The sequence below is a fragment of the Periophthalmus magnuspinnatus genome, chromosome 16 (genome assembly GCF_009829125.3).
Source record: "Periophthalmus magnuspinnatus isolate fPerMag1 chromosome 16, fPerMag1.2.pri, whole genome shotgun sequence".
Lineage (NCBI taxonomy): Eukaryota > Metazoa > Chordata > Actinopteri > Gobiiformes > Gobiidae > Periophthalmus > Periophthalmus magnuspinnatus.
In genome coordinates, this window is record NC_047141.1 from 22,859,272 (window position 1) to 22,885,633 (window position 26,362).

General features: G+C 37.8%; 1 protein-coding gene across 1 annotated transcript in view; it reads right to left on the reverse strand.

Annotated features, from left to right (window-relative positions):
- The window catches only part of cdkal1 (CDK5 regulatory subunit associated protein 1-like 1), a 144,870-nt gene that overhangs the window by 74,259 nt on the left and 44,249 nt on the right, over positions 1 to 26,362 (reverse strand). Inside the window, exons 8-9 of the mRNA XM_033980910.2 lie at positions 18,937 to 19,040; positions 1,775 to 1,941 (exon numbers count right to left, since the gene is read on the reverse strand). Of these exons, the coding sequence (XP_033836801.1) occupies positions 1,775 to 1,941; positions 18,937 to 19,040 (271 nt within the window). The remainder of the gene's footprint in view (positions 1 to 1,774; positions 1,942 to 18,936; positions 19,041 to 26,362) is intronic.

Genomic DNA, 26,362 nt, shown 5'->3' on the forward strand with positions numbered 1-26,362 from the left:
TCTCAGATCGGGGGCAACAGCAACTTTTCCCTATTGATTATATTGTGTTTTGCCATGAAATATCCAAAAGGTAAATGCAAAAAAAATCTGCATTTTAACAATATTAATTTTAGCTGCCCCCCCCCTTCCCCCATCTGTATAAAATATTATTAGCCTGTAGAATGTTATGATGTCATGTGAAACCCAGCTATTTGAATGCCTGATAATTGGTGGATAATACTTGATAATTAGTGGCTATTGCTAATAGCTTCATAGAGATTATACCTGTTAAGCTACAGGCCCCATTCCCTGGAAGCTGGCCAGTCTATATTTACAATGGGTCAACTGCGCTAAACCACTATCAAGGAAGTACAGGCAAACAGACTCAAGAGTGGACACTGGAGACAAAAGAGTCTGATAAAACTACTCATTTTATGTAGGTTAATTGACTAAGGAATTAAAGCTAAACTTATAATTTAATTCTTTGCATCAACATTAACAATAAAAGGAGCTGGTGGTGGCATATGAAATCTCTCTTAACACACATACACCAGCCATGCAAGTGTGCCGTGCTATATTTCTAATTATCAGTTAATTGTTATTCCCTATCATTAGGAGGGTGGTTTTTTAATTGTAATGTAGCCAAGCAGAAAGCCTACCTATACATGTGGGGGACAATTAGCCACCTCCATTAACCCCTGCTTAATTACAACCTCCACTGCTGCTTCCCACAGCACTTTTCCCACTCATTTTTACCCCTTGTATCTATCCCCAGGCCTTTATCCCCATTATGATACATTCTGCCCTCATTTCATTCAACTGTCATCTTGATTATTTGATTTAAAAGTGTATCTGTTGTGAGCTCCATGTGTTTTTTTCAAGTTCACTTTTCTAGGTTATCCCCAGGATTTACCCTCACGCTGGTGTTAAGTTTTTCAATTAATACTTCTTCGCTCGACTTAAAATGAAGAAGAGTCCTTGGGGATAAAAAAATGAGAATGTACATTATAAGGCTAGATATAAATGACACAGATTTAGGGACAAAAGTAGCGAGTAAACATCCATCATTGAAAAAATTGACCACATAACCTTAGTGTAGTTTAGTAGAAATGTATCTAAGTTCCACTTTCTATGGACTTTAAGGGGTATATTTGAGTAGATCTGAAAATCGCAGAAAAAATTAACCCAAGCTAAAATGTCAGGGACCAGTCCGTCATTTAACCATTATCTATGTCACAATAAGCAATGCAGGAGGACACTAATGAATTGTATTTTTAGAAGTCAATATTGTAATTGTTGTTTTTCTTTGTATGCCATTGGCTAATTAGTGGGCAGGCGTCTTAAAAACAATTGCAAGGAAGTTAATGTGCGTTTACAAAGAAGTGATGCACAAAGACCTTGGCCAAACAGAAAGTGTGTATGTGAGAGAGGGAGAGAGAAGAGGTCGAGGGAGGAACAGAGTGGATAACTATGTCCATTGTTCCATTAGGGAAGACAATAATGACTGATAAAATGGGGCTGCTAAAGAGGACACAATGGTCCTTAATTGACTCATTAGGAAAAGAAGAGAATGAACTGCGCTAATGAATGGAGAGCCACAACTAAAGTGCTTCGCAAGCAAAACAGAATGACATTTGGTTTATTAAATCGGCAAAGTGATGTTATTAGCTCATATTAAAGGCAGTGCATGAGGCGTGAGGGACAGAAATAGTAAATAAATAAAATTTGTCTTATTATTATTTTATTGAAGAGTACCTTTGGGTCAGATCAGAGTGTAGCTTGTGTAGCGGCATACCTCTAAATGTTCCAGTATGTATGGAGGGTTGGTCATGCCCAGTCGCAGCATGGCTCCTTCGGGGATCTCCTCCACCAGTCTCCAGAGCAGAGTGGGCAGATCTGTGCCAATGTCCCTGCCGTATGCCCCTGTGTCTTCACTGGTCAGCCAAATCTCACACACGCCCTCTGCAGAGAAGACAAATGTATGTCAGTAAAGAGTGGACAAGAGGGTTGTTAGTTGATCTTGTTCCAGTGCATTTAAAACTCTCAATACAAGCATCGGACTCATCATGCAACTTGTGTAAAATTAGGATTTATTGTCCCAAGGTCCCTACAGCAATTATTGCTTTGCAAACAGTTAAAAATAAGATATTTAGATTCTACTTTGAAAAAAAAACTCTAACACAATCTAATATAAAAAAGGCCAGCCTTACATCAAAATAAACTTCACCTTTCAAATAAGTTGAACATTAGGCCCACTTTTGGCACACATTTTAATGTATTTTAAAGTATTTCTTGTTTCAAATCAGTAAATTTAATGTTGACAATTGGTACGACAGTGCTGTATTTTTTCTGAACACAAACCAATCACCATAGCACCAAGAAAATGTCTTCGCAATTTGTCTTCAATAAAAATAGCCGAATGCTTTTGAATCATAAAAAAATGAAAAAAGGCACTTTTCTGCAGAAACAGCAGCTAAAGTAGCTAAAGTATCTTTTAACTATTATGATAACAACTTGAGAGAAAAATGGGAGCAGCAAATGAAAAATAGAAGTATAAAGTGTTTAATGAAGACAAGATTATGTCTCAAGGTTTTGCCTTTTGGTGGAAGTTGTACTACCCCATTGAAAGGAAGCTTTCACTCAAGGAAAAAGAAAAAGAAAGAAAATCACATTTCCTTATTCGTCCGAAAGTTTATTGCAGAATTCAGGAGCAGCCTACGTGTTATCTGAGATTTGAAGGTCACCCAGAGCAAAGGAAGAGTTATCTAGCAGCTTCAGGCTAAATTAGCGCATTGCCTGCTGCTGGAGTCTAATGATCTAACTGTCATTTGGCTGGAGGTCTGGAAACGCTTGAGTGTCTGCTTAAGCTATGTGTTAAGACATATCATATCATGCAGATGCACGAAAATAAATTCACACTTGGAGGGGCCCTGAGATCAAGAAAACACATCCTGATACAAATACGCAAGTGCCATCATCATTAGCAGAGCACAGACAGACACTAAGATACATGTGGTCATCCAGGGGAGTGAGCATGCCGTTTGGCTAATTGGACAGTGTGTGTATGTGTTTGCATGTGTGAGGGAAAGTAAAAAGGCTGGCATTAAAGGCGTGCTTAGGACAGAGAGATTAAAGCTGATGACAGTGTAATTGTCCTGAGTAAGAGTCTCTAAAGCTCATCATCAGTGGTATTAAGATGCACTAATGATTCGTGAAGTCACCCATGTCTAAAAATGCCATCGAAAACATCCATCAATCACACATGATCACATGCTATACTGCAAACTATTAGAGTTGTTCATTTGCTTCTAGATTAAATAATTATAAAACTTTTCTTTAAAGTTTGTCCTCTCACAGCTGTCCATAGGTCATAAGGTTGTAGGATCCATCTTAAAATATATAAAGAAAAACATCTGTTTGTTTTGTTATTTGACAACACATTTGACTCCCTAATGGTTTTACCAAACTCAATTTTCTACAAAATGCTGACAGATTTAAATTTTTTTTCCATATATAAGGCATGCGATGTATGCAAAGTGAGCCTCAGGCAGGTCACTGACCATCCCCCAGTCAGATTTTAATACTTTTTTTAAATACTTCTGTTTGAAAATTGCTTGTCTTTGTTGTCTTCTACAATAATTATTACATATACTGCAGTGATGAGCAGTTTTGAAAGCAACAATTGTTGGTTGCTTTGTAAGCTCGATAATTCAAGGTGAGCCGACAAAAATCTGCTTCATTGCTGAATGAGCACAAGTGGTCAGCAAAGGAGCAATGATTATTTGAAGGAGATTTTTAAAATTGAGAGATATAAGGGATTTGTGGATCAATGGATGGAACATTTACCTCTGAACTAGAAGAACCCTGTGGTTCGATTCCAATTCTGGGACCTATTATCTTTACCTTTGCAAGATAAGGTCAAAGCTTTGTGCTCTTCAAGAGCTTCTGCTTTGTCCAGTGTCTGGCAGGATTTTTTTTTTACAAATGACAATGGTTCCCAATACACAATCCAAAGCTAAAATTGAACTATTTCCCATTTCTTGTTTTTAATTGTTCGATGTTTCCCTGTCCTCATGATGTTGTGAAAAGCCTCAGGTGTAGACTACAGACTAGACACTCAATAATGTGTGCAGTGATTTGGCTCTTTGGCCCTCCTCCTGGTCCCCTTTGGTTTTAAGCGTGCTTATTGTGTTATTGTTGGCCAACGACATAGGGGATGGTCATTTATCAGGAAATGGTCGTCTGCTCTCTATTCTTATCTGCTCCGATACATTTTCTGCAGCTGTTTCCTGGAACACAAGAGCACAATTGGTACATAGTGTGGAGCAATACATTCAGATGAGGGCAGGTATGTCTAAACTGGTATACAAACAAAGACAGGCCGCCTATAACTATTAAGCATCTATGAAGCATCCATGCTTACATAATGGATTAAATGCTTGCATAAAGTCATTGGCAGCTCCATGGATATAAAAAGGAATTAAAATTTCAAGTTAACCAACAATACAAGAGCGAAATGGAACAGATTTTTTTCATCATCAGGTTATAGTTTGAATGATTTAGGAATAACACAGCATTTATTTATAGCATAGGAAACATGGCATCCATCAAAATATTATCACATTCACTGATTTCCAATACAGCCGACATTATTAAACCTGAAAAAAAATCTTACTGGACAGATCGTCTTTAAAAATGCGTACTAGCACTCCAGCAAACAATGTTATAATATAAAATTGTTAACAAATGTGTGTTGAAAAAGCAGACCATATACAGTTTGAGGCATTTAGTCGGCTCACCCTTGTTGTAGACCCTGCACATGTGGGATTAGGCCTTCCTACTTATCTTGATCTCTTTGGCATGGTGTACATTTTGATTGGCTGCCATGGGCAATACTGCCTCACAGATTCCTGATAAGATGCACATACAGATCATCCTATTTAACAGCATTAAAGCCCATTCTCCATATCACAAGTTACAGAGCATGGCTAGAAACAGGAATCAGGCAAAGGCTTGAGTGACTTGGTAGAATTTTACCTCCATAATGTTTAAGTTTAGGGCAGGATAATTTGAGTGAAATTAATTGGCACTGAAATGTGTGTGGTGAACTATGTGATAAAGCATATGTGTACATGTGAGGTAAGGATTATTTATAATAGGATCATATACATTCAAATAGTTTAATCTAGAAGTCACATGTTATACACGTCAATATCTGCGTAGAAGAATTTAATCCTATTTAATGAACAACTTTGCATAAATATACCACCCATTTTTCAGTCCAATAGAGGTGTGCCATTTGTTTTAATTGGATATTCTCAATATTCCTTTCCATTACAACTATCAAATGTCTGACTGTTGATTAGAACTATACATGTGGAAAAATAACACACCAAAAATACCTCATATAAGAGGACAAATAAAAGTGCACTGGCATTCAGTCTACAGAAAAATTTGGTTGTTCTGAGAATATTAGCTACTCAGGATAGATGGATTAAAATCTATATGAATGCAGTTCTGTAAATCAAAATCTGGAAATATAATCCAAGGTGGACATGGATAAAGACATCTGCTCCCCCCCTCCACACAGACTGACTAACAAGGCACGCATACACAGCATCTTGGTGCTGTGTATCACGACTGGAAGGCCTGTCTGACCTTCAATCACATTAGCCAATGCCCCTATCCGTTCTGACCAGTCTGGCCCTGCGGCACTCTTTCTCCACGCTAAAGCTTCCCACTCACCACAAGACGCACTAGGCTTCCAGGGCAATGTCTACTACAGCAACATGTACAATCGACTGATTACAGTAGAAAGAAGGAGGCAGTATAAAATGTTTATGATCAAGTATGCAAGATATGCATTACTCAGTCAACTTTTATACAGAGAATCATTTTAGAAAGAATTTAGAAGAATTTTTTTGATTTGCAGATTTACACAAGTATGAGCTATGCAAAACTTCACCCCGACAACTATGTATATAATCTCAAGCACCATAAACTAGGCAGGCATACGTGGCACTAACCATTACACACTAAAGCAAAATACCACATAGAGTTTAATTGCAGTAATTAAGAGGCTTAATTTAGAGCATCAACTGTTGAAGTAGCACGTAGGAGGCTTGGCAGGTAACGTCCTCATCTTGGATTAATCCAACACACAAGTTCCAGGTAAATATACACTCCTGAGCACGTGAGCCCAAACCTGGCTACAGATGTGTGGATGTGTGTGTGTGTGTGTGCATGACTGTAATGAACATTTTAAAACAACAGTGTGTAAGCATGTCAGCTTTAACCCACTTTCACGGCTTCCAAACTACAGGCATGACCTTCTGAACAGGACTGTGTACCAGATAAAAACGTCTGCATACATCAAAGGCACAGTGTGCGTATGTGTGTTGTGTTCCTAAGAAAAACATGCCACAGCATATATGGGTCAGATATATTGTATGGATATATCAAAAGTAATTGGCAGAAGGGCTACAAGTGCTGTGTGCACAGGGATATAGTGTGTGCGTTTGTGATGTATGTGTACGTGAATGTATGGGTAAGTAATTGGGAGAGAAGTTATATCCTCTCTTTCATCTTTTCTCTGGCTCCACATATATATAGATGTGTGTGCAGTCAAAGAGGAAGTATCTTGTGAAGCTTCCAAAGCAGATGGCCTGCTGGATATAAGAGAAACAGGGTTCTATGGGGACCAAAATCACCCCTTTTACTCACCATGGGGCAAGTCAGTCATGCTTTGTGTGAACTTGGGGCATCCAACCAAAGTACTTTTCCAAAATGTTACAGCTACACAGGGAAATGTGCAGCCTGCCTTTTACAAATGTACTGATATTTATTTTAAATATCAGGCTGAGTATACCTTTCACTGCAAGAAGAAAGCAGTTTATTTTGAACGAGGCAAAGAAAACAAAACACACCAAAAAGAAGTGAGAAGAAGTTAAACTATTACTGTCACCCCCTAATAGATACCAAAACACCACACATTTTATTAAATTATCCATTATCTACAGACTGGCAATTGCAGCGTCTCTTAAAGTACACTACATTTTAGATCTACTTTTACTACAACGACTATACATACACAATCACTACAAAATACAAACGTATGGGAATAAGTATTGACACAACTATCTGCAATATCAATACAATTTCACAAAATAAAGAGTCATGGTACATTGCAATACTAACGTTTTGTCACACTTAAAAAGCTGACTCAAAAGCCCTGTACCTGGTTTTAATCTTTTTTTTTTTAAAGGAGTAAAACAGATCTTGTTCATTTTAAACAGCTGACAGCAATCCAACCTCTTTCCTCTCTTTATAATGCATTTCTAATGTCTCAATTCTTCAACACAATACAACTAGCCTGCTAACAGCACACTAGTATTAAATTAGTTCTACAATGGAACAATTTGGGGAATGGACAGTTAACTATAGTACTGCTCCTGTTGTTCAGGATTCAGAGGATGACAAGTGCCAAGATGCCCAAGGATCAATCCAGACACACCTACTAAAAAATAATTATTCAAACTATTTGGACCCCATTCACTATGAGCTTTGCGCTTATTATTCTGACATAATAGGGATTAACTCCAGACCGTTGACCTAATTTTCACTGTATATGTGTGAGGCTACATGGCTCTTATATGCTTTCTTTGGCACTAATTTGATAAATAATAATACAGTGTTTCTGGTCAGTATTTATGCTAATGTATTCATGACCCACCAGCAGGCATCATGTTGTGTGTTTGTTAATTCACCAGTGTTTGTGTGTGTGTCTGTGGGTGTAGCATGTGTATGTTTTAATTAAGTAATTGACTTAATATACAGTTTGTGTTCAGATGTATTTGGGAAACTGTCCACGGGTATGTAAATGTAATCCCATTATGTAAATATTTGTATTTTTATGTAAACATATAGGATATTTTCTGTATTAAAGCTTGTGACTAATGACTGTAGCTGGTTTACTGGCTTAACAAGCTCTATGAACATTCAGGTCACCTACAGGTTAACCAATCACAACTTATATGTCACTGATTTGCATTTAAGAGCACAGAAAAGCCAGTCTTTTAAAATGATTGGCAACCCAAGTTCAACATGATAATGCGATAGTTTGATCAGTATAGTCTAACCTGGTCACCACATTGTCAGTGAACCTGTGGTGTCAATCATGAAAATAAAAAGGTTGAATTTTCAATGTAAATCACTTGTAGTATGGTTGTATAATTGATGGACCAAATCCCCAGCTCTCATGAATATGAACCACTAATGTATTGTGGATCTTGTTGGGTCTAAAATGATACTGCAGGGGAATTTTAGCCAGTAATATACACTGCTGTAAAACAGAAGTTAGAGAGAGCGAGAAGTCATAAAAACAAAACAAAAAAGCATGCAAAAAGAAAATGTATGTTGCATGGTAAATATGAGTTATATTATAAGCTACAAAAATGATCCATTAACAAGCACCAGAAATGCAAGGTCTTAATTAGAACAAAAAGCCAACCGCACAGATTTGTAAACACTATGATGAAAAATTAACTGTTTAGGGGGTACAGATCTCCGTCTATGAGCAGATATTTTACTACCTCCAGTATCTGCAAACACTGGTAAATCAATAGGAGTTTGAATACAAGTGTGACCATTTATTTGTTTACAACTGATCATAAAATATTTGGGAAAGTGAATATAGGATGCATTAGATTGCAGCTTGTCTTACATCCAATATTTAAAAAGAGAAAATAAACAATAAAAAGCAGCAAAAGCAATGATCCTTGAACCCTTACTAATAGTTAAAGGGATTTGGTGTGACATTTATTACTTAAAGACAAATGTGAGACTCAGATATAATTGTAAAATAACTGAATAATAGAAGTATAATAGATGTAAATACAGGGAGCAGGGAGGGCCTGGGAGAGGGGCAGACGAATGTGCTGTGGCTTGTTGAAGACATGCCCGGACATGTGTGTGGGCTAAACATATGCAGTGTTCCGAGACAAGCCTGTTCTGACATGTTCAGTGACACTTTAGGCCACTGATAAAACCATGCTCTAGATTTTATCCAAAAATAGAAGTATCTGAAACACTAATGATAAAACAAAAATTTCACTTGCTCAAAACAGAAGAAACAAGAGTGAATAGTGAAGAAATTGTGTTTAAAAGGTCAAACAGTGACGTATTGTGGTCCAAATCGATTTTACATTCTTGTACATGTTTGGCCTCACATGCAGAAGTGTGAGCCAACCACCTCAAATCAAGCATCAAGATGATAGCTCTGTCTTTGATGCATATGTGCTGGAATTTAAGTTTGAGCTCTGCACACTGAGGTCAGAGAGCACCATGCTTTTTGTACAGTTAAAATGCACGCACATATGCACGCACACACATATTTCCTAGCAGCCATAAAATATATATTAAAGGAGGCATATTATGGAAATCAACTGTTATGAGTTAAAGTTGTATTTTGTTTAATTCATGCATGTTTGAGTAATCCAGCATTCGAGGATAGTACACAGGAAATTTCCATTTTCACCTATCTCTTTATCCCCGCCCACATCTCTACTGACTGGTGATTTTATTTTATTTTTTTATTCAGCCTCCGGGTCATATGTGAATGTTCAAATTTTTCAAAAATGAAAACAGAGCAAATTGAAATCTGCTGCTTGTTTCAGTGAAATGCCACTATGACAAGGTAGGGTAAGCATCAGATAATCAGTTCTGAAGTTTTGAACAGGAAGTCACAGGACCAGTTCCTAATAAAATCTTTTTAGATCAATATCACGGTTTACAATTACAACAATGTAAAATAATGATATGCATGTTTATAAAATGCAAATATCCTGCTTTGAGGATCGAGTGCTAAGAAAGTTCCACTAACACCCATCCTTCCCCACTACTTCTTACTTATTTCCAATAACTGAAAAAAATAAATAAATATCAGACTCTGGGTCATCTGTGCCATTGAAAATCTACTTATGGTGAAATAAGAGATGGGACCTCTCAGATGTGCAGTGAAATGAATGGACTGGTTTAATTCATGCCATTTTACATCAATAGCAGTTTATAGTAAACAAAATGTAAATGAATGATCTACATGTGAGATAGTCTCCTGCTAAAGACCTAAAACAGCTAAATCTGTCTTCATTAAGTTGCAGTTGCCGTGGTAGTTGTATGTGTGAAGGCATGGCTTGGGTTCATTATTAGCCTGCTTATTGAAGGGCACTGCTACACGCCCCCTCCAGCACAGAGAGGTACAGAGTCTGAGCCAGTTTGAGGCTACACTTACCAGAGGACAGATCAGATCGCTTGCTACTCTTGTGATACATTACTTTTAGCCAAAGTGAGGAGCATGCATGTGCGTCTGAGTGTCCCCCCTGAAGGACTTCCATGTCACCCAGCACCAGGGGCTCATGGGACGGCCACGGGGGGTCCACAATGTGAGAAGTGCTTCCTGCGGGGGGTGTGAAAAGACCCCCTGATGCTATCAAAATATACAGTATACCACGGGGGACAGGCGCACAATGACGCGCATACAAACACACACGCTCAAAGCACACGCTGAATTATAGGCCGAGCTCTTCAAAAACATTCAAAACACTTATTAAAACATATTTGAGACACATTTTTCAACACATATGCTTGATACTTTGTTGAAAGAGCTACAATCTAGTTAGATCAATTACTGGTACTTATTAAAAGACAAGCGTGTCATGTGAATCATAAAAAATTAATTTGCATCGCAAGAATAAATAAATCCTGGGGTAAATAACTGCGAGGGAAAAACCAAGCCACTAAATATTCCTCTTTAATTCACAGTATAAGTGATAAATACGCTCTGAATTATGTCTGTGTACTGATAGGGAGGAGGCCTTAATATATTTTTTATTAACTGAACAAACAGACCAAAACAAACAAACTGCTATCACCACAAGCAACCGACAACTCGGTGTCAGAAAATAGAAGCACTTTATGGAAAGTAAATGTTACTTTGATACAGATCATAAAGTGATGAGGAGCCTGGTAAAAGTGAGAATGCTCAAATGGAAAGATAAGATTAAGTGAATTTGAATAAGGAGAGATCAAAGTGGTAGGTTTTAGTGGCTCTGCAGTGGGCTGAGTAGGTAAAAACAATAATAACAGGGGGGTAGAGGCGTGACGGCGCTGAGGTGGGAGTGAACTGATGGAATGGATCCAGACAGGAAAGCAGAAAAACAACAGCTAAAGTGGGACAGTTGCATAATGTTCAAGCATTAGACGGGGCCAAATACTCCTTACCTGTTTGCACTGCTGTCATCAGGCTCAGGTTTACAGTACATGATTAATACTGTAGGCTAGTACAAGCAGATAGTAAAAGAATAAAATACAACAAGACAATTGTGTAGTCAAATCTAGTGAAAATCAAATCTAATCTATACACAAACTAGAACAGACCTAATCTAATCAAATCAAAGTCAAATTTTATACCACATTACAAATTCTTTTATATTTTTTCTTGGCAGTTTCTTCAGACTACACTTCACCACTTATATAAAATTGTATGTTGCATGTTGAGTTACTATGGTGATATAGTGAATATTTAATCAAACAAAATTCAGTGGGTAACTATCAGATCTAGAACTGTAGAAAAAACATGCGCACAAACACACAATTACATCTGCATTCTAATATATCTGGTGCACGATATGCTTGAAAACAGTGCTCAAATCCAGAATTACTCACGTTACCACAGAAATTATGTGTAATTGTGAGAATATTAGTTGAAGATACAATATTATTAGGCCTTGTCCACAGCATTGTAACACTGTAATTTCTATATTAAGCTCCCAGTGAACTCCAGTGTATATAAATATAGTAATTGGGATTTGATGAAAGTGTTCAGTGTGCTACGCTCTGATCCACCTTTCAGCACTGCTCAGTCAGCCTCACTCCATAAACTGTCATTAGTCTGTACCTCTTTTGATTCTCACTCTCTTCAGGTAAGGGCTTGTGTGCAGCTCAACATCAATGTTTGACTTAATTACAGGTGCGTGTGTTTGAGTGAGGTTTCAGTGTTAGAGAAGTCATACTAGTTATGAACACATATGAAACAGTGGCTTTTAAAGTACAGATTTATCTCTATTTGATCTATAAACTAAACTAATCACAATAGTGGATGTTGCTGTCCAAGTCAAAATAGCTCTGTTTTAGGTCATTGAAATGCCACTTCACTCAGTCAAAAGAGTGTATGAGTTCATTCGTGTACTTGAGCAAGCTTAGCTAGTTTAAACGTCTGAGAAGTGAATTAGAATAATTACTTAAGTTCACTTCCGCAGTCTTAATGAATCACTGGGACACTTGTCATGCTTCTTACAATAGCTTAAACTTGTTTGACAACACAACACATGCAAAAAGTCACACGTTGGATGAGAAACAAATAGAACCTGTTTATATATATTTTTTTAATTTGCATGAGTCATAAAATCCAAAAATAACAGTGTCCAATTTTGCCTGTGTCAGTTAAAGAGGAAGAGGGTATGTAAACAATGCAGCGTCCAGGGAGAAAACAGTCACAGGGCTGTTCAGGGACCAGGAACTAAAAGCCAAATGTGAGTCAGAGGACTCTGAACAGTTAAACATTTTAACAGGCACAGGCAAAGAGGAGAGTGTGCGCAAGAGCCTTGTACTGAGAAAAGCAATGGAGACAATAACAAGGGGAAGCACATGGTCTGATTCAGAAGCTCAGTGTCTTACTGCCACCTAGTGCCCATGAATAAGACTGCGCTCCCCTCCCCCACCAGTGCGGCTCTGCAATAGAAAACTAAGTGGTATTTACACAGTGTTTATCTGTTGGGGAGAGCAGGAGGATTTGGGGCTGAGGGAAAATGTTTTGCCAATTCTGTAATGAAAGTGAATTTGAGTGTTGAATGAAGGGTTGTGCTGGAGAAAACAGACTTTGTGTCTCAGCTGAAAATTCCTTCCAAAGATTTTCATCAGGAGTTTCAGAAACTTTAACAAATGTAATTTTTAACTCAACTTGAAATATTTTAGACAGCAAATTGGCAATATAAAAGAATCAAGTTTGCCAAAGTAAGGAAAGAATGGGTATGTGGACACAAGCTGACAAAGGACAGAGCAGATGGTGTCGGCTGGCCTTACACAACTACAAATACACACACACACAAACTGGGGTGACATAATAGTGGAGAGCCAGGTGTGCGGTTGGTGGCTCGGTCTGGCATTGGCTAAAGTTGTGTGTGTATAGTGCGGGTGTGTATATCATGGCTCTGCTGTGTGAAAAGGGGCCCCCTATTCACAGGAGTTGGCTGGCAGCTTGGCACTAAATCACAGGACAAGACGGGACACACGCGTCTACAAACGCACGCACACGCACTCTGCTCTTTGTGTCCAGCCCATAGAGACTGAGAAGAGGTCACACTAAAAACACAGAGCTTTTACAAATGAAGGCACAAGCCATTCTAAGAAGGGAGAATATGTAAGAAAAAGCAAGTAATGTACCTTTACTGTCCCCAAGTGACTGGAAGTAGATGTGTAGATGTGTTTGACAATAAAATAGTACCAGTCTAATTGAATTTCTCTTCCTAATTATGGTTAAAATGTATATCCAAGTTTTCCTGATGTAGGTGTTAGCAAAAGAAGAACAAATCTTTCCTTGTTTAATCATCACTTAGTTTGAGTTGGTTGAAAATGTAATCTCAGTCACTAAATGGCATGCAGAAGAATCTATAGTTTGTATTATTTACAAGGAAACGTGTCACCTGTAGCAACTATCATAATTCTGACAATCTTGGTTAAAACTATGATTTACTTAAAACATGCAGCATCAAATGTGGTTGAAAAAAAAAACACACTTTAGAGATAGGACATAGAAAACAAGTCAAACTAAATATCAGGAATCGCTGTGATACTGAGATAGAACCTAACAAGCTAAACAGCACAAGCCACTCAATCTCAACTGAGCCGGATTAGGACAAGTGGCTTTAAATCACTCTAAAGAAACACTGCACTGATGCTGTCTTTTCTATTGAATAAATAAAGGATTTCAGAGTCACAACTTGTTGACCGAAGGAAATAATTTGTTTTGCCTTTTTCATTATGCCACTGATTAAACAATGCCCCGATAAAATCCATCATTGGTAAAATAATTTCCGTTTAATAAATGGGCAAAATTGACCTTTATTTTTAATGCCTTCAGACAAACATCATCCACCCGGCAGGAGTCTTGCAGGCCCTCTTTAGCCTATCCACTCTGCAGTAATGAGCTTTATCGCTGAACTAGCGGTATGCTAACAGAGATCTGAAATTGGGACAGAAGAAGGTAATGCAGCTATGATTAATGCTATTAATTATACCTGTGCCTGATGAGTCCAAATGTCACATGAGGTTTAATTAAAACACAGCATCACATGACTGGAAACTATTTTTCCCCCCTTTTTCTTGTTGCACTAGAGTTGTCATGATATCAAAATTTCTCCATTTTGACATTTTGTAAGGCTCTGATAGCGGTGCCAATTTCCACCACACAATAATAGTAGTTATTTCATTATTATCATGTGGTCTTAGACAAGTACATTTGGATTATTTAAAAAATAACTCAAAAAGTCAAAATTTGTCCTTAAATCTTCGAGTATCTGCATCAAATTAGTATGTAGTTTCGATAGTTGTTTTAGTTTGCTTAATTTGCCAACCTTATTCTGTATACTAAAATGATGTCTTCTAAACTTACTTTTGCTGTTGTGAAAGGTCATCAGGGTTAACTTATTTGTTATGCAACTGCCACAATTAGATACTAAAGTCTGAACCTTACTTAGTGGAGAGAAGATTGAGAAAATCAATGGCAGCTTCTCAGTGAGAGCTCTCCCGGAGGATAATGAATTTGACTGGCTCCACCACACACAGGAAATTTCTGTTTGTGTTTGCATGCTCAGCACTTTTCTACATGGTCTTTCCAATAGTGTGCCCTTTGATGGTGGCGACTCCACACTGATCAATGAGCTTCTATCAATATTTTTAGCCACTCCGCCCGCCTGCATTGTGTGTCTGTTTTCATTCTCGTCCATCTCGCCATCAATAAGAAACAAATTATAGATGAGTTTCCAGCCTCAATCTATTTTATCTTAATGATTATAAAGTGTGCAATTTACCATGTTACATTATGCATATAAATGAACATGGCCCACTTTTTCATCCTTTTATAAGACCTGAAGAGAAGTAGAAAGATAGATCAGACTTTAAACTTTTGACACTGAAGCAGATAAGTTCACTGGCTCTCTGAAAATGTTTTTAAGGAAAACCTGACAGTCTTGTCGGTCCTTGTGTCACAAGTTGCACGGGCCGAGGTAAACACAGGATGACACCTGTCACAGAAGCAAAGCTAGCCAACAAGTTAACTCACATCTATATCCATCTATCAGTGGCGGTCTGTCATATGTCATCTAGGTGAAGCCAGGACCCTGAGCAGAGCCCTTTCTAATGAGATCTTTATGTTGTTGATGTTATTACGACATCAAACGAGTGGGTGAGAGAGTTGCAGATTGGGTGATTATTTATGTTTTGATTTGTGTGATTTTAATGTCTTTCTTATTCTGTAAAGCACTTTGAATTACCTTGTGTACGAATTGTGCTATACAAATAAACTTGCCTTGCCTATTAGTCATGCAGAGCAGCAGAGAAATACAGAAAATGGTGTCCTGTACAGTACAATATACTGTGTTATGTTTATGTTATGTTATTTTTATCGAGTTATACAATATGGTATGATAAAGATCAATACATCTATACTGGTAAATTTACAGTGCAAGATTGGATGATTTTAACATGAGACCAGCCGTGTCTCACATAGAGGCTGTGTGTCTTGTGTGAACTTGGGATGCTTCACATCCTTGGATCTCAGTTTTAGACAAGGCCGTTTATGGACCCCACTGAGAGGCTCAAATGACAAGGTGACAGCCACTGTGGGTGTTTAAGATCACAACAAAAGAGTGGGTCACGTACAAACCGTTGTCACCGGCTGCTTCCTGGTCACCACATTCACCTCACACAAAGCCTGTACTTAGGAGAAACTCTTAATACTGTAGACTGCCATGCACTGTGTACACTGAACAGAATATCACAGTTTGTGAGGTTTGATGACAATTGTAGTTATTAAAATATGACCATACTAATGGAATAAAACATGTTTGATGAACATTAATACATATATATTCTGACTGTACTTATTTAAGTGAATGGGTTTAAATGAGTCCACACACATACCCCAGTCTCCCTTCCACACTAAACTTCAGAAAGGATCATATCCACTCAGTGCCAGTGCACACACACACACCTACAGTATGTCATTTTCTCTGACATTTCCAACCCACATTACCTGCATACATTAGAAAGCCTCTGTGATGTTAAAATTACACATTCATACATTTGAATAATTCAGATTATTTTAAAAGCTCTACACTCACTCACTGTTTTTCAGATAGAGAGCGAACTATTCACTTCAAATCACATTTGAATAAATCCCATAAAACCTCTCAAAATTCCCGAGATAAACCAATCAACCCCTCCCCTCAGCCTAGCTGGCCAATCAAAATTAACATTCATATACTCACAAGACCTTTATTCAAAATACACGAGAAGTAAATCAAATTCCAGGCAATATTTGTGAAGCTCAATTTGGTTCTGATAAGAAAACTGTGCCTAATAGAGGATGCTGGGATAAGGCAGCCCGCTGCATTGTCATAATGCAATTCTAAACAAAACAAAGATCTTTGATGGGGTAAACAGTGTGCCTTTAGATCACACTTGATTATATTTATTCAGCAGAAAAGGAGAGTGAGGACGCTGCAGGGTGATTATAAAATGAAATGGTCTACCTCACTACCTTACAAAGTGCAGGGGGTTTATGGACTTCTACTTGAAAACATGCTGCAATGAGTCAGATAACTTAGTTCTATAGATGTTATTTGGAGTAAGTATGAAACATTAAATGCTATGTTCTATGAAACATTTACCTTTGCAGACTGTGCCACATATACAAGTGAAACCTACACCTTTCCTCTTTTATCAACAGTATTTATGTCTGTCCTGGTCTGAGCATGCACATTGTGATGAGCAGAAACCTCCAGTTCCTCTTTCTCTGTTTTCAAAACAACTACTAACCGTCTTTGTCACTCAGGTTTCCTGAGCTGTAACGGATCACACAAGTCCTTGTCTGACCTAGACCTCTTTGCTGCACATTTCTACAAGTTTTCCATACTTTGATGTAACACGTTTTACATAATTATATCATATCATGTCTTTGTGTGTACACACACACACACACATACATATACATATATACACACACACATATATATATATACACACACACACATATATATATACACACACAATATTATGTATATTTTGTCTTGTGGAAAAGGGGAAATAACATCAGAAGAAAATCGAATTTCCAAAGCTGTGTCGAAAAGACTTTGCAGGTAAATGATCCACTTAACATCTTTATTCTGGACATACGCATGGGCCTAGACTTGTGACCTTTCTCAAAGGGTATGTGCATCATGAGCCCTCCCTGCCACTCACACAGCAGCTGGTGAAAATGCCCTTGACTGCCCACCCCGAGGCACTGCGGTGCTATGGATGCAGCTGTTTAAAGACTTCTGCGTGTGGTTGGGTAAGCCATGCCCTTGCCAATGACATGTTGTTTATTTCAACTGAGCTCAATAAGATATGAAAATGAGAGTTGGTACGGTACAAGTCACTGAGGCATTTCAGGGGCAGCAGCAGTTCCACAATAAGGCTTAAAAGCAGTAATGCAGGTACACCAGAGGGGCAAAAAACTATGCACATTTTGTCCAATATTAAAAGTGAACTGTACTGTCTTTGTTCTGTGTCAAATTAGTTTTAGACCAGAGAAAATAAATTACATAAGCACCTTGTAGAGTAGACATGAGACCGCAGTGTGCTGTTTGCATCCAAGTATAACATTTTTTATCCTCTGAGAATCAAGAAGTGCACTGTTAGCATGATAGTACAAAATGATGGCACCTCCAATGCAACTCCAATCTGGCCTCTTCAAGTTGTGAAACAGACTTATAAAGTCATTGTGGAGAATAATTATAATGTGAATCATTTGAAGACAATACAAAACAGGTACAGTGGATTTAAGAATATCCAATCACAAAGTATTGAACCTACATATATTCAGTTTCACGAAGTGCCGTGACAAGGCCTTTGAGTGCATAAAAAAACAATTTCATGGTAAACTTATGAAGTATATTGAAATTGGCAGAACTTGAGAATGAAATAGATGAGCATATTGAGATGGGATTTGTCTTATCGGTGCATGAGCCTGCCCTTGACTGACCCGCCCGGGGCTTTAACAGAGGCATGGCCCGCTGAGCAGAGGGGATGCTGGGAGTCTATTCTTAAGGAACAGATGCCAGGACAGGACAGCTGTTCATTTGGCATCTATCTAAAGCCAACTGGCCGGACCCTCTACCCAGGAACAAAACATCAACATGTGCTACTAAACCCACTGCCCTGAACAGGACACAGGCCCATAGTAAAGACACAATTTTACCAATTCAAATATCCATTACTGGTTGCGTTCCAAAGTTTGTTCCAGTATTTTCAGGAAATATCTTGGCTGAAAATCCAATCCATGCTATATTAAATTTGTGAGTTAAAGTTTAGTCATCATAATAAAATCAAGCTAGTATGAGCTATTGTACCGTGGCCATTGTTCACAATAGTCAACAGGCAGAAATATTTAAAAACAACAGCATTTCCTCGCAAGGCACAACAGAATACACTGTTACCCATTTTCACTATTACGGTTTTATTTGTCCGACCCCAAAAAAAACATTTCATGCTGATGCTTTTTTAATTGATTGCAAATAATCAAACTATTATATCTGAGAATATTCTATAATGAAAAAAGGAAAACAAGTTGAATGTACTTACCCTGAAATGACTGCCTTGCCCTCTCCACCAGCTCTTCTATGGGGTAGCTGGCTAGGTCTCCTCTGGCATGTTTCGTCTTACAGTAGGTGCAAGCATTCAGACATCTAAACAAAAACAAAAGACAAAAGAAAATATTCAGGAGTGGTAGGTGAAGTGGAGTAGATTCTCAACACGTTTTTTTTCTTATTTTTGACTGGTTATATTTGTGCATGATTCCACTAATAAAATAATAATAAATAAATGTCATCTCATTATGTTCCGTCATACCTTATCAGGGCTAAAATGTTTAAAGAAAAGACACAACATTATACTTTAGGAAAAACATACAAAAAATATGTCATCACCTACTCTGAATCGTTATCAACACACTTAAGTTTGATGTAGGGGCGGATGAATATGGGCAATAATATATACCTTACCACGATAATGAAATAGCACTCCACTTTTGTACCTATAGAGTATTTTTACAGAAGTTTCAGTATAGTTTGAACTTGTAAATTAAAGAGTTTTCTTATCAGTCACAAACATGTCACAACATCTGTACAGAAAGTCCCGTTCCTCCTCCATTACTGCCCTCAGAAGGCTGCACTGCTCCAATATATATCTTCATTATCAATTTGAAATACAACCTACGGCCTGGGGCATTTTTTATGTTACCCTGGAAAAGAAAAGCTGAATACGAAAATGGAATTTACAGCATCCATCTATCCATCTATTGGGCCATCTTTCCCCTCTAAGGGTATTGCCTATCCCGGCTGAGGGCACTAAAGATGGCAGCTAGGTCACGGGAGCTCGGTGTGGAGAAAACACGGACAGATGGGGCCCCCGCGTGCACGCCCACACACACGCACGCACCACCAGGGGGTCCATCCATCTTAATGTGATCAGGCCCAGCTGAGTGGATCACACCAACATTAATCTCAAGAGACAGTCAGTGGCCCCGACTCGGTTTTGTGCAGAGGATGAGTGCTGTGTGTGTGGTGTCGACATCAATTATGTGTGTGCATGTTTTTGTACGCGTATATTTTGTGTGTGTGTATGCAAGTATGAGGCAAAACCATTTGTCCTGTATCACAACATCGTATTAGCAGTTTCGACCCCTCCGTCACCAGAAATAGACTGTGACAACAAGTCAGCAACTACAGAGAACTCGTGACTGAAGAGCAGCACTGTCATCTGTTGACAGAGATGAGTGTGTGCAGGTTTAGGATAAACCAACCACAAAGTATTTTTTTATGTTTTGTATTTCAATACATACAATGTTGTCAAAACGAGAAAGGAACTAACATTGTTATGGTTCCTCTCTATGGGTGCTCATTCTGACTGGGCCCAATTATTAATATGATAGTAGAGCAAAGGTAGCGGCAGTTCCCTGGTATTCAGAAAGTTTGGTTGAAATTCCAATATCAGTAAAGTATAGTTGTAGTTTCCTTGCTTTTATTGTTTTGATCTAGGGTTGTGAAAAAAACAATACATAAAATAAACTAATACCCTGAGACTAACTGATATTAAAGCTAGCTTAGTAATGGTCTTGTTCTAAATCATAACTATTTGTGTTTTACTTTCTGCAATCCAATTTTTTTATGATCATTGTAGTATGATCAAAAGTTCCCCAATTCCCTAGCATCAAAATCAACTTTGAAATGGAAGGCTGCCCAAGAGGAGGTTGGAAACATGAAACTTATACAATAGACAATAGTTAGCCTAATTTTTACACATTTCTAAAATTATATTGTATAGATTTTCCAGCTAAACCCATTATGAAGCACAGACTCCTCCTGCCTTGGTATTTCGTTCTGTCTCATCCTTGTTTAGCAGAGTTAATTAAACCACAGAGGTAGCAGTTGTACCTGACAACAGTATAGTTCATCAATATCAATAGCGGCTGCCTCTTTGGTCCCTGGTGTGGCTGTGCGTGTGCGTAAAACAGGGACAGTTGTGTGGAGTAGCCTTGGAAATGTAAAAGAAAGGAGAGCCTGGAGGTTCTATACATTTGTAAGGCTACACACACATAAGCCTGCGCTGTTTGGTCCCATTGGAGAAGGTCCCTTGTTCAACATCTTAAGAGGCACAGATTGAGAGCGAGTTTGAGGCTTTTCTCAATAATAGGCATTTAGGGTCTAGACATTAATTAGAAAAATGCCCTCCGCACATAGAAGCCAGCCAATGTGCATCGACTTTGTGCAGCCTGTGTTCTTGGGGATTTGTTATGTACCGACCTGAAGACGCAATTATAGAAAACAAAGCTTAAACTCAACTTTAAACAAATTGTAAAGCGCCGCTAATACTTCTCGTCTTATGGTTGAAGAAACATAGACAATGCTGGAGGTGACTGAGCATGAGCTAAGCCTGCGACTGTACAAATAAGGTCATTGCAAAGTCAAAGTGGAGGATGAAAATGTGGAGTAGACAAATAAAAGTGGCACAATATGAGCAAAGAGGCTAGAGGACAGAAAGCACTTAATGACTGGTGGGCTGGTTTATGATCTGAGTCGACCAGTATTAGTGTGTCCTAATGCAGCTGGGACTAGGCCAATGTGGACCGCTCAATCCACCTTTTGTATCTGACCCTTGAGTTCTATGTAGTTTCCACTCAGACTGTCGCATGTCTTTTAGAAGATTTGTTGCGTGTCTTTACATTTCTATATCTAGCACAGTGGCTTGTTGTCTGGACTAGCGTGGTGCAAGCACGAGACAGTATTATGCATGTGAAACCACAACTACAATCTTGTGTTTTTTTATTTTCCAACTTCTTGTTTTTATTCTGACTAAACCTTCAGACAGTGTTTTCTTAGAATACTCACGTGTATTAATAGATGTTATTTATGGTTAAATAACCGTGTAACCATGTGCAAGTTTCAAATTAGGTGCTGTTAATAGATTTAAGGCTTCATTGATGACCATAATACAATTTACAGTTAATTACGAAAGAAGCACAAAAATCTGGGCTCACTTGTTTAAACTGGGCAGGAATCAAAATGTTAACATATCAAAACTTTTGGAATAATTAATTTTTTTTGTCATAAAGTATTAACAAAAATACTATTTGGACGGTAAAATTATGTCAAAACCTCACTGAAATACAAATCTAAACATGCAAATATTTTTTTTTGCCTCACCACCAAGTACATTACATCTCAAAAAATATGAGATTTATTGTCCATTCAGGCTGATTTAATTAGCAACATTTGAGGCACTTATAGTTGAGAAACAGCTTTATGTAAGAAGATCTGTTGTGATTCATTTGTGTCCATTTGTCTTTGTGGACACATGTTTGTGCGACACACAACAGCTAATTCACTTACACTGGAGATCTGAAGTATAATGTCTTTTAATGAGACACAATCTTATTTTGACCAAGAAGATTCATCAATCTTTTGGATTTGTGGCCAATGCAGAGTCTCCCGGCGAGGGTGTTGGGGTAAACCATGTTTGGAGTGTGTGTGCGTGCACGATACAGGCATGTTTTTGTGTGTTAAGCAGTGGGAAAGAGGGGAATGGAATAATATGTTCAGACCAGTGGAGCTGAAAACTACCCATACATAGATTTGATAAACAGCGGGAAGGCCACTGTGGCACGGAGAGGTGTGTGGCTGTCTGCATATGATCGTGTTTGTGTTGAGGATAAAATAGAAAAAAGGCAATGGGAATTCTTTTGTGGAGTTGGTGTGATCGAGTCTAAATAAAAAGGCACTGTGTGTATATTGTGCATTGATGCATCTTCCAATCTGCGGTACATATGGACGTGATCAGAAAGCCTTGTGTCAGAGCACTCCTCTCTTGCCGCACTATCATTGGTTTATCTTTGTTCCAGCTATACATGTTCACTGAATGATCATAACATGAAATGGGATCAGTGAACAACAATAAACAACATAAAAGTCAAGTACAACTACATTTCATTTATATTATAGTTCCTTCTTATTATAAAGAAATGAATAGCGGGTGATAGATTGAGGTGCAATATTAGGGAAGGTCACTCTTTAGGTGTAGTGGTTAGGATATGGTTAGGGCTCTGTGGTAGAGCATTTGCCCAAGCTAGGGGTGGATAACGCGCAAAAAATATGTTAGTTTGTTTTTTTTTTTAGCCAGATCACGATTTCGATTTTAGAACAATTCATGGACACTCAGCATCTTTATGTTGCCTTGTAGATCACTAAAGTTATTTGATTTCACTAAGTCACTGGAATGATTAGATTTTTAGCACCATATTGCCCACCCCTTAACCATGTTAGTCCCAAAGGCAGCTGTGGCTAGAGAAGTATCTTACTACCAGGGTATAACTGAAGAATGCATGAATGTACAGAATTGGAATAAAAAAAATCTGTATACTATTTTTGCTTCAATAAATGAAAACAATAGTAGATTTCATATTATTTTTGCTAAGCTAATATTTTCCAGGGATAAAACCTCAAGTTGATGAGTCCTGTTGTTTCAATGTTTTGGCAAAGTGTTGAGAATTTGTCACAGGCGCACACAAATCAGAGGAAACACAAAAGCCTGAAAGACCCGGGGCCTCTCTGTGACTGAAAGTAAACACATTGAAAACGCGCACAAACACACCACACATCCTTTGACTCTCGAGGCTAGTTTACACAGTCTGTGCATGTCACCACTTTAGTTACAGTGATGAGACGTGAATGTAAAACTCAAGGATTTGGCTTAGATAAAGAGGTCTCAAATAAAAGTAATTCTAATTTTAACCAAAAGTTTAAACAGAAAATTAAAATGTTATTTGGCTTGGGTAAAGAAGTTGAGCAATTTGTGTGTTCAATGCATTAAAACTCTACGAATGGCAGACAATGGCATTGGACTGTATTCAGTATAGCTCAATGGTCAGATTAAATTGGCTTTCGTTCAAGTAGATAAATTTGTTACTATCTGAGTCAGAAGGTGAAACACACAACACAGGCATGAATAGAATCTGGACAAAGGTAAAAAAAAAATACTGCACTGGCAAGGTTAGACTTTAGATTCTGTGATTATTTGAGGCCAGCAACTTGAGTGTAAGAATTTTGTAAACTCTTTTTACACAAAGCCAGAACTAAATCTTTCAATGTCATTTCCTTTCAGAGTTAACCGCTTTAATGCCAACTTCGACTTTAAATCAAACAATAATATATAACGGAATCCAAACTACAGGACTGAAACCATGAAGCAAACACAAACCTCTGAACCAATAAAAGATGTCCCCCACACCATGAACATCACTTTCGCTACACTGATGTTTTTTGAAGGGAAAAAGAATAGAGATTTTACAACACTGTACGGTGTATTGTGCAGTACAATTTCCTTCAGCCATGCAATCTTATACCATATCTATTGTGTTAGAAACCTATCTAGAAGGTAGGTTCTAAGATCAATGGACGTAATGATACCAAAATTCATTGAACTGTATCAACTGAACAGTACATTATGATCCAAAAGCAAAAACATGCATTCTGCCATTAGAGCATGTAATTTGACATATTGCAAACGTTTACTTTACTGTAACACTATTGATAATGCGATAAAGCAACTCCAGTCATAGTTAAATCTCTACTTACCTATTGAATCTATGTTTGTCATATAGTATATTGTACATATGGCCAAAAATCTGAGCAAAATGGATATCAAAGTCTGATAACATAAGTGTTGAATAAATATGTTAAAAAAGAAATCCTCCACTCTAATGAAGTTCACACAAGCTGAAGCATACTGTAGCAAATGCACAAGTTTAATGACCCGTTTTCACTCAATGGTCGTAAATTCCCTCTTTATGATGCGCAACCATCACAAATAAAAGCATTCACAAAGGGGCTTTTTACTGCTGTGGACAGACACACACATACAAATATAGATATACGCAGAGAGAGATGTGGCTATTAGAGTAGCCTTGGGCAGCACATACCAGCCGGCTTCCCTAATACTATTAAGTGTTGTAAAATAGAGCAATGAAACACTGCATTTGATTCTGTCCTCGTCCAACTGTGGGAACAGATAAAAATGATCACTGCTTGGACAGTCCCATGAAGATTTGAAAAAACAAAACTGAAAGACAAACTATAAGCTGGCAAAAACATAGTCATGCATCAATTAATTTAAATGTGTTAGAAGGAAAGATGCTTTAGAAGTTAAATTCAAAAGATTATATAGAACACAGTACAGAGAATAGAATACTTAAAGCAAATTCTTCGAAATGTAATCACAAATGAATTGACAGTTCTGGCACTACACAACTTTCACTTTATATAAAACTGGAAAATAAACTATAACAGATTTTGTTGCAACTATAAACTTGAAATTTAAAAAAAAGCTTGTTTTTGTACATTTACATATAATCAGAAACTGAAACACACGGATTGTTGTTGTTGTTATATAGATGAATTTACTAAGGATTAAAAAACTAATATTTTTTTCCCATTCAAAAGATATACTGACAACAGTCCTAATTTTGAATCATTCTGAATGGACAGACACTTTTTAAGAGCTTTTAAAACTAACTGATCAACCACTTAGCCCTTTGGCAATTTAAATAAACATCTCATGATGAAGAGATGCACAAAAGGATAGAATTTGTGACGCTGTGGCCATTTTAAGAACAACTGCTAGGGATGTCAGACAAGAGAGACCACTGTCGGCAAATGCCACCAATGATGTCAGGGCTACATAAGAAGAGCTGCATACAAAGACCACATTCATTAAAACATGAACACAAGCAGACACACAGTTCAACACGTGAGCATTAATCATGAACCCTGCCATATTCACAACACAAGTGACAATTTACACAAAAGAACATGTTAAGCATGGATTATTCCCAACAAGATGGCGTTATTGGGAGATTTGTCAACAGTCAGTTCCCCCAGTCAAAGTATTTGCGTAATCCACTGCTCTTCAAAAGACTTCATATTAACACTGTACAAACAAAAGGATTTGGCAGTGCCTAGGATCAACCAGTGCAAAAACAACTGGATCAGATAGAGACCCCTTGCTGGCAGAGACCTAAAATCACAACAAAGCAACACATGCTTCAAATTATTAAGGTAAATGATAATGGTAATCTTTTTTATATAACGCTTTTCCACTTTCAAGGCACTCATAGCACTTTACATCAAGGAACCACTCACCCATTCACACACACATTTCATTCAGTGGATCTGCTCTACAAATGATCTTTATGTCGAGAGTGGGATACGAACCTCCAACATTCAAGGTGCAGTTCTAGAAATTTATGGTATCCAAATTAAGATGTAATTGAGATTTATAGTGTTAAGTGTGTGTAATGGTTGATACCCAAACTTGTAACATAGATAACAGTGAAATTGGTTTGTTGATTTAATCAGCTCGTTAAAAAGCTTATCTCTCAGACCTTTCCTTCTGAATGTCCTTGAATATTCAGGAAATATATATACAACTAATTTTACCAAACTTTACAGAGTTTGGT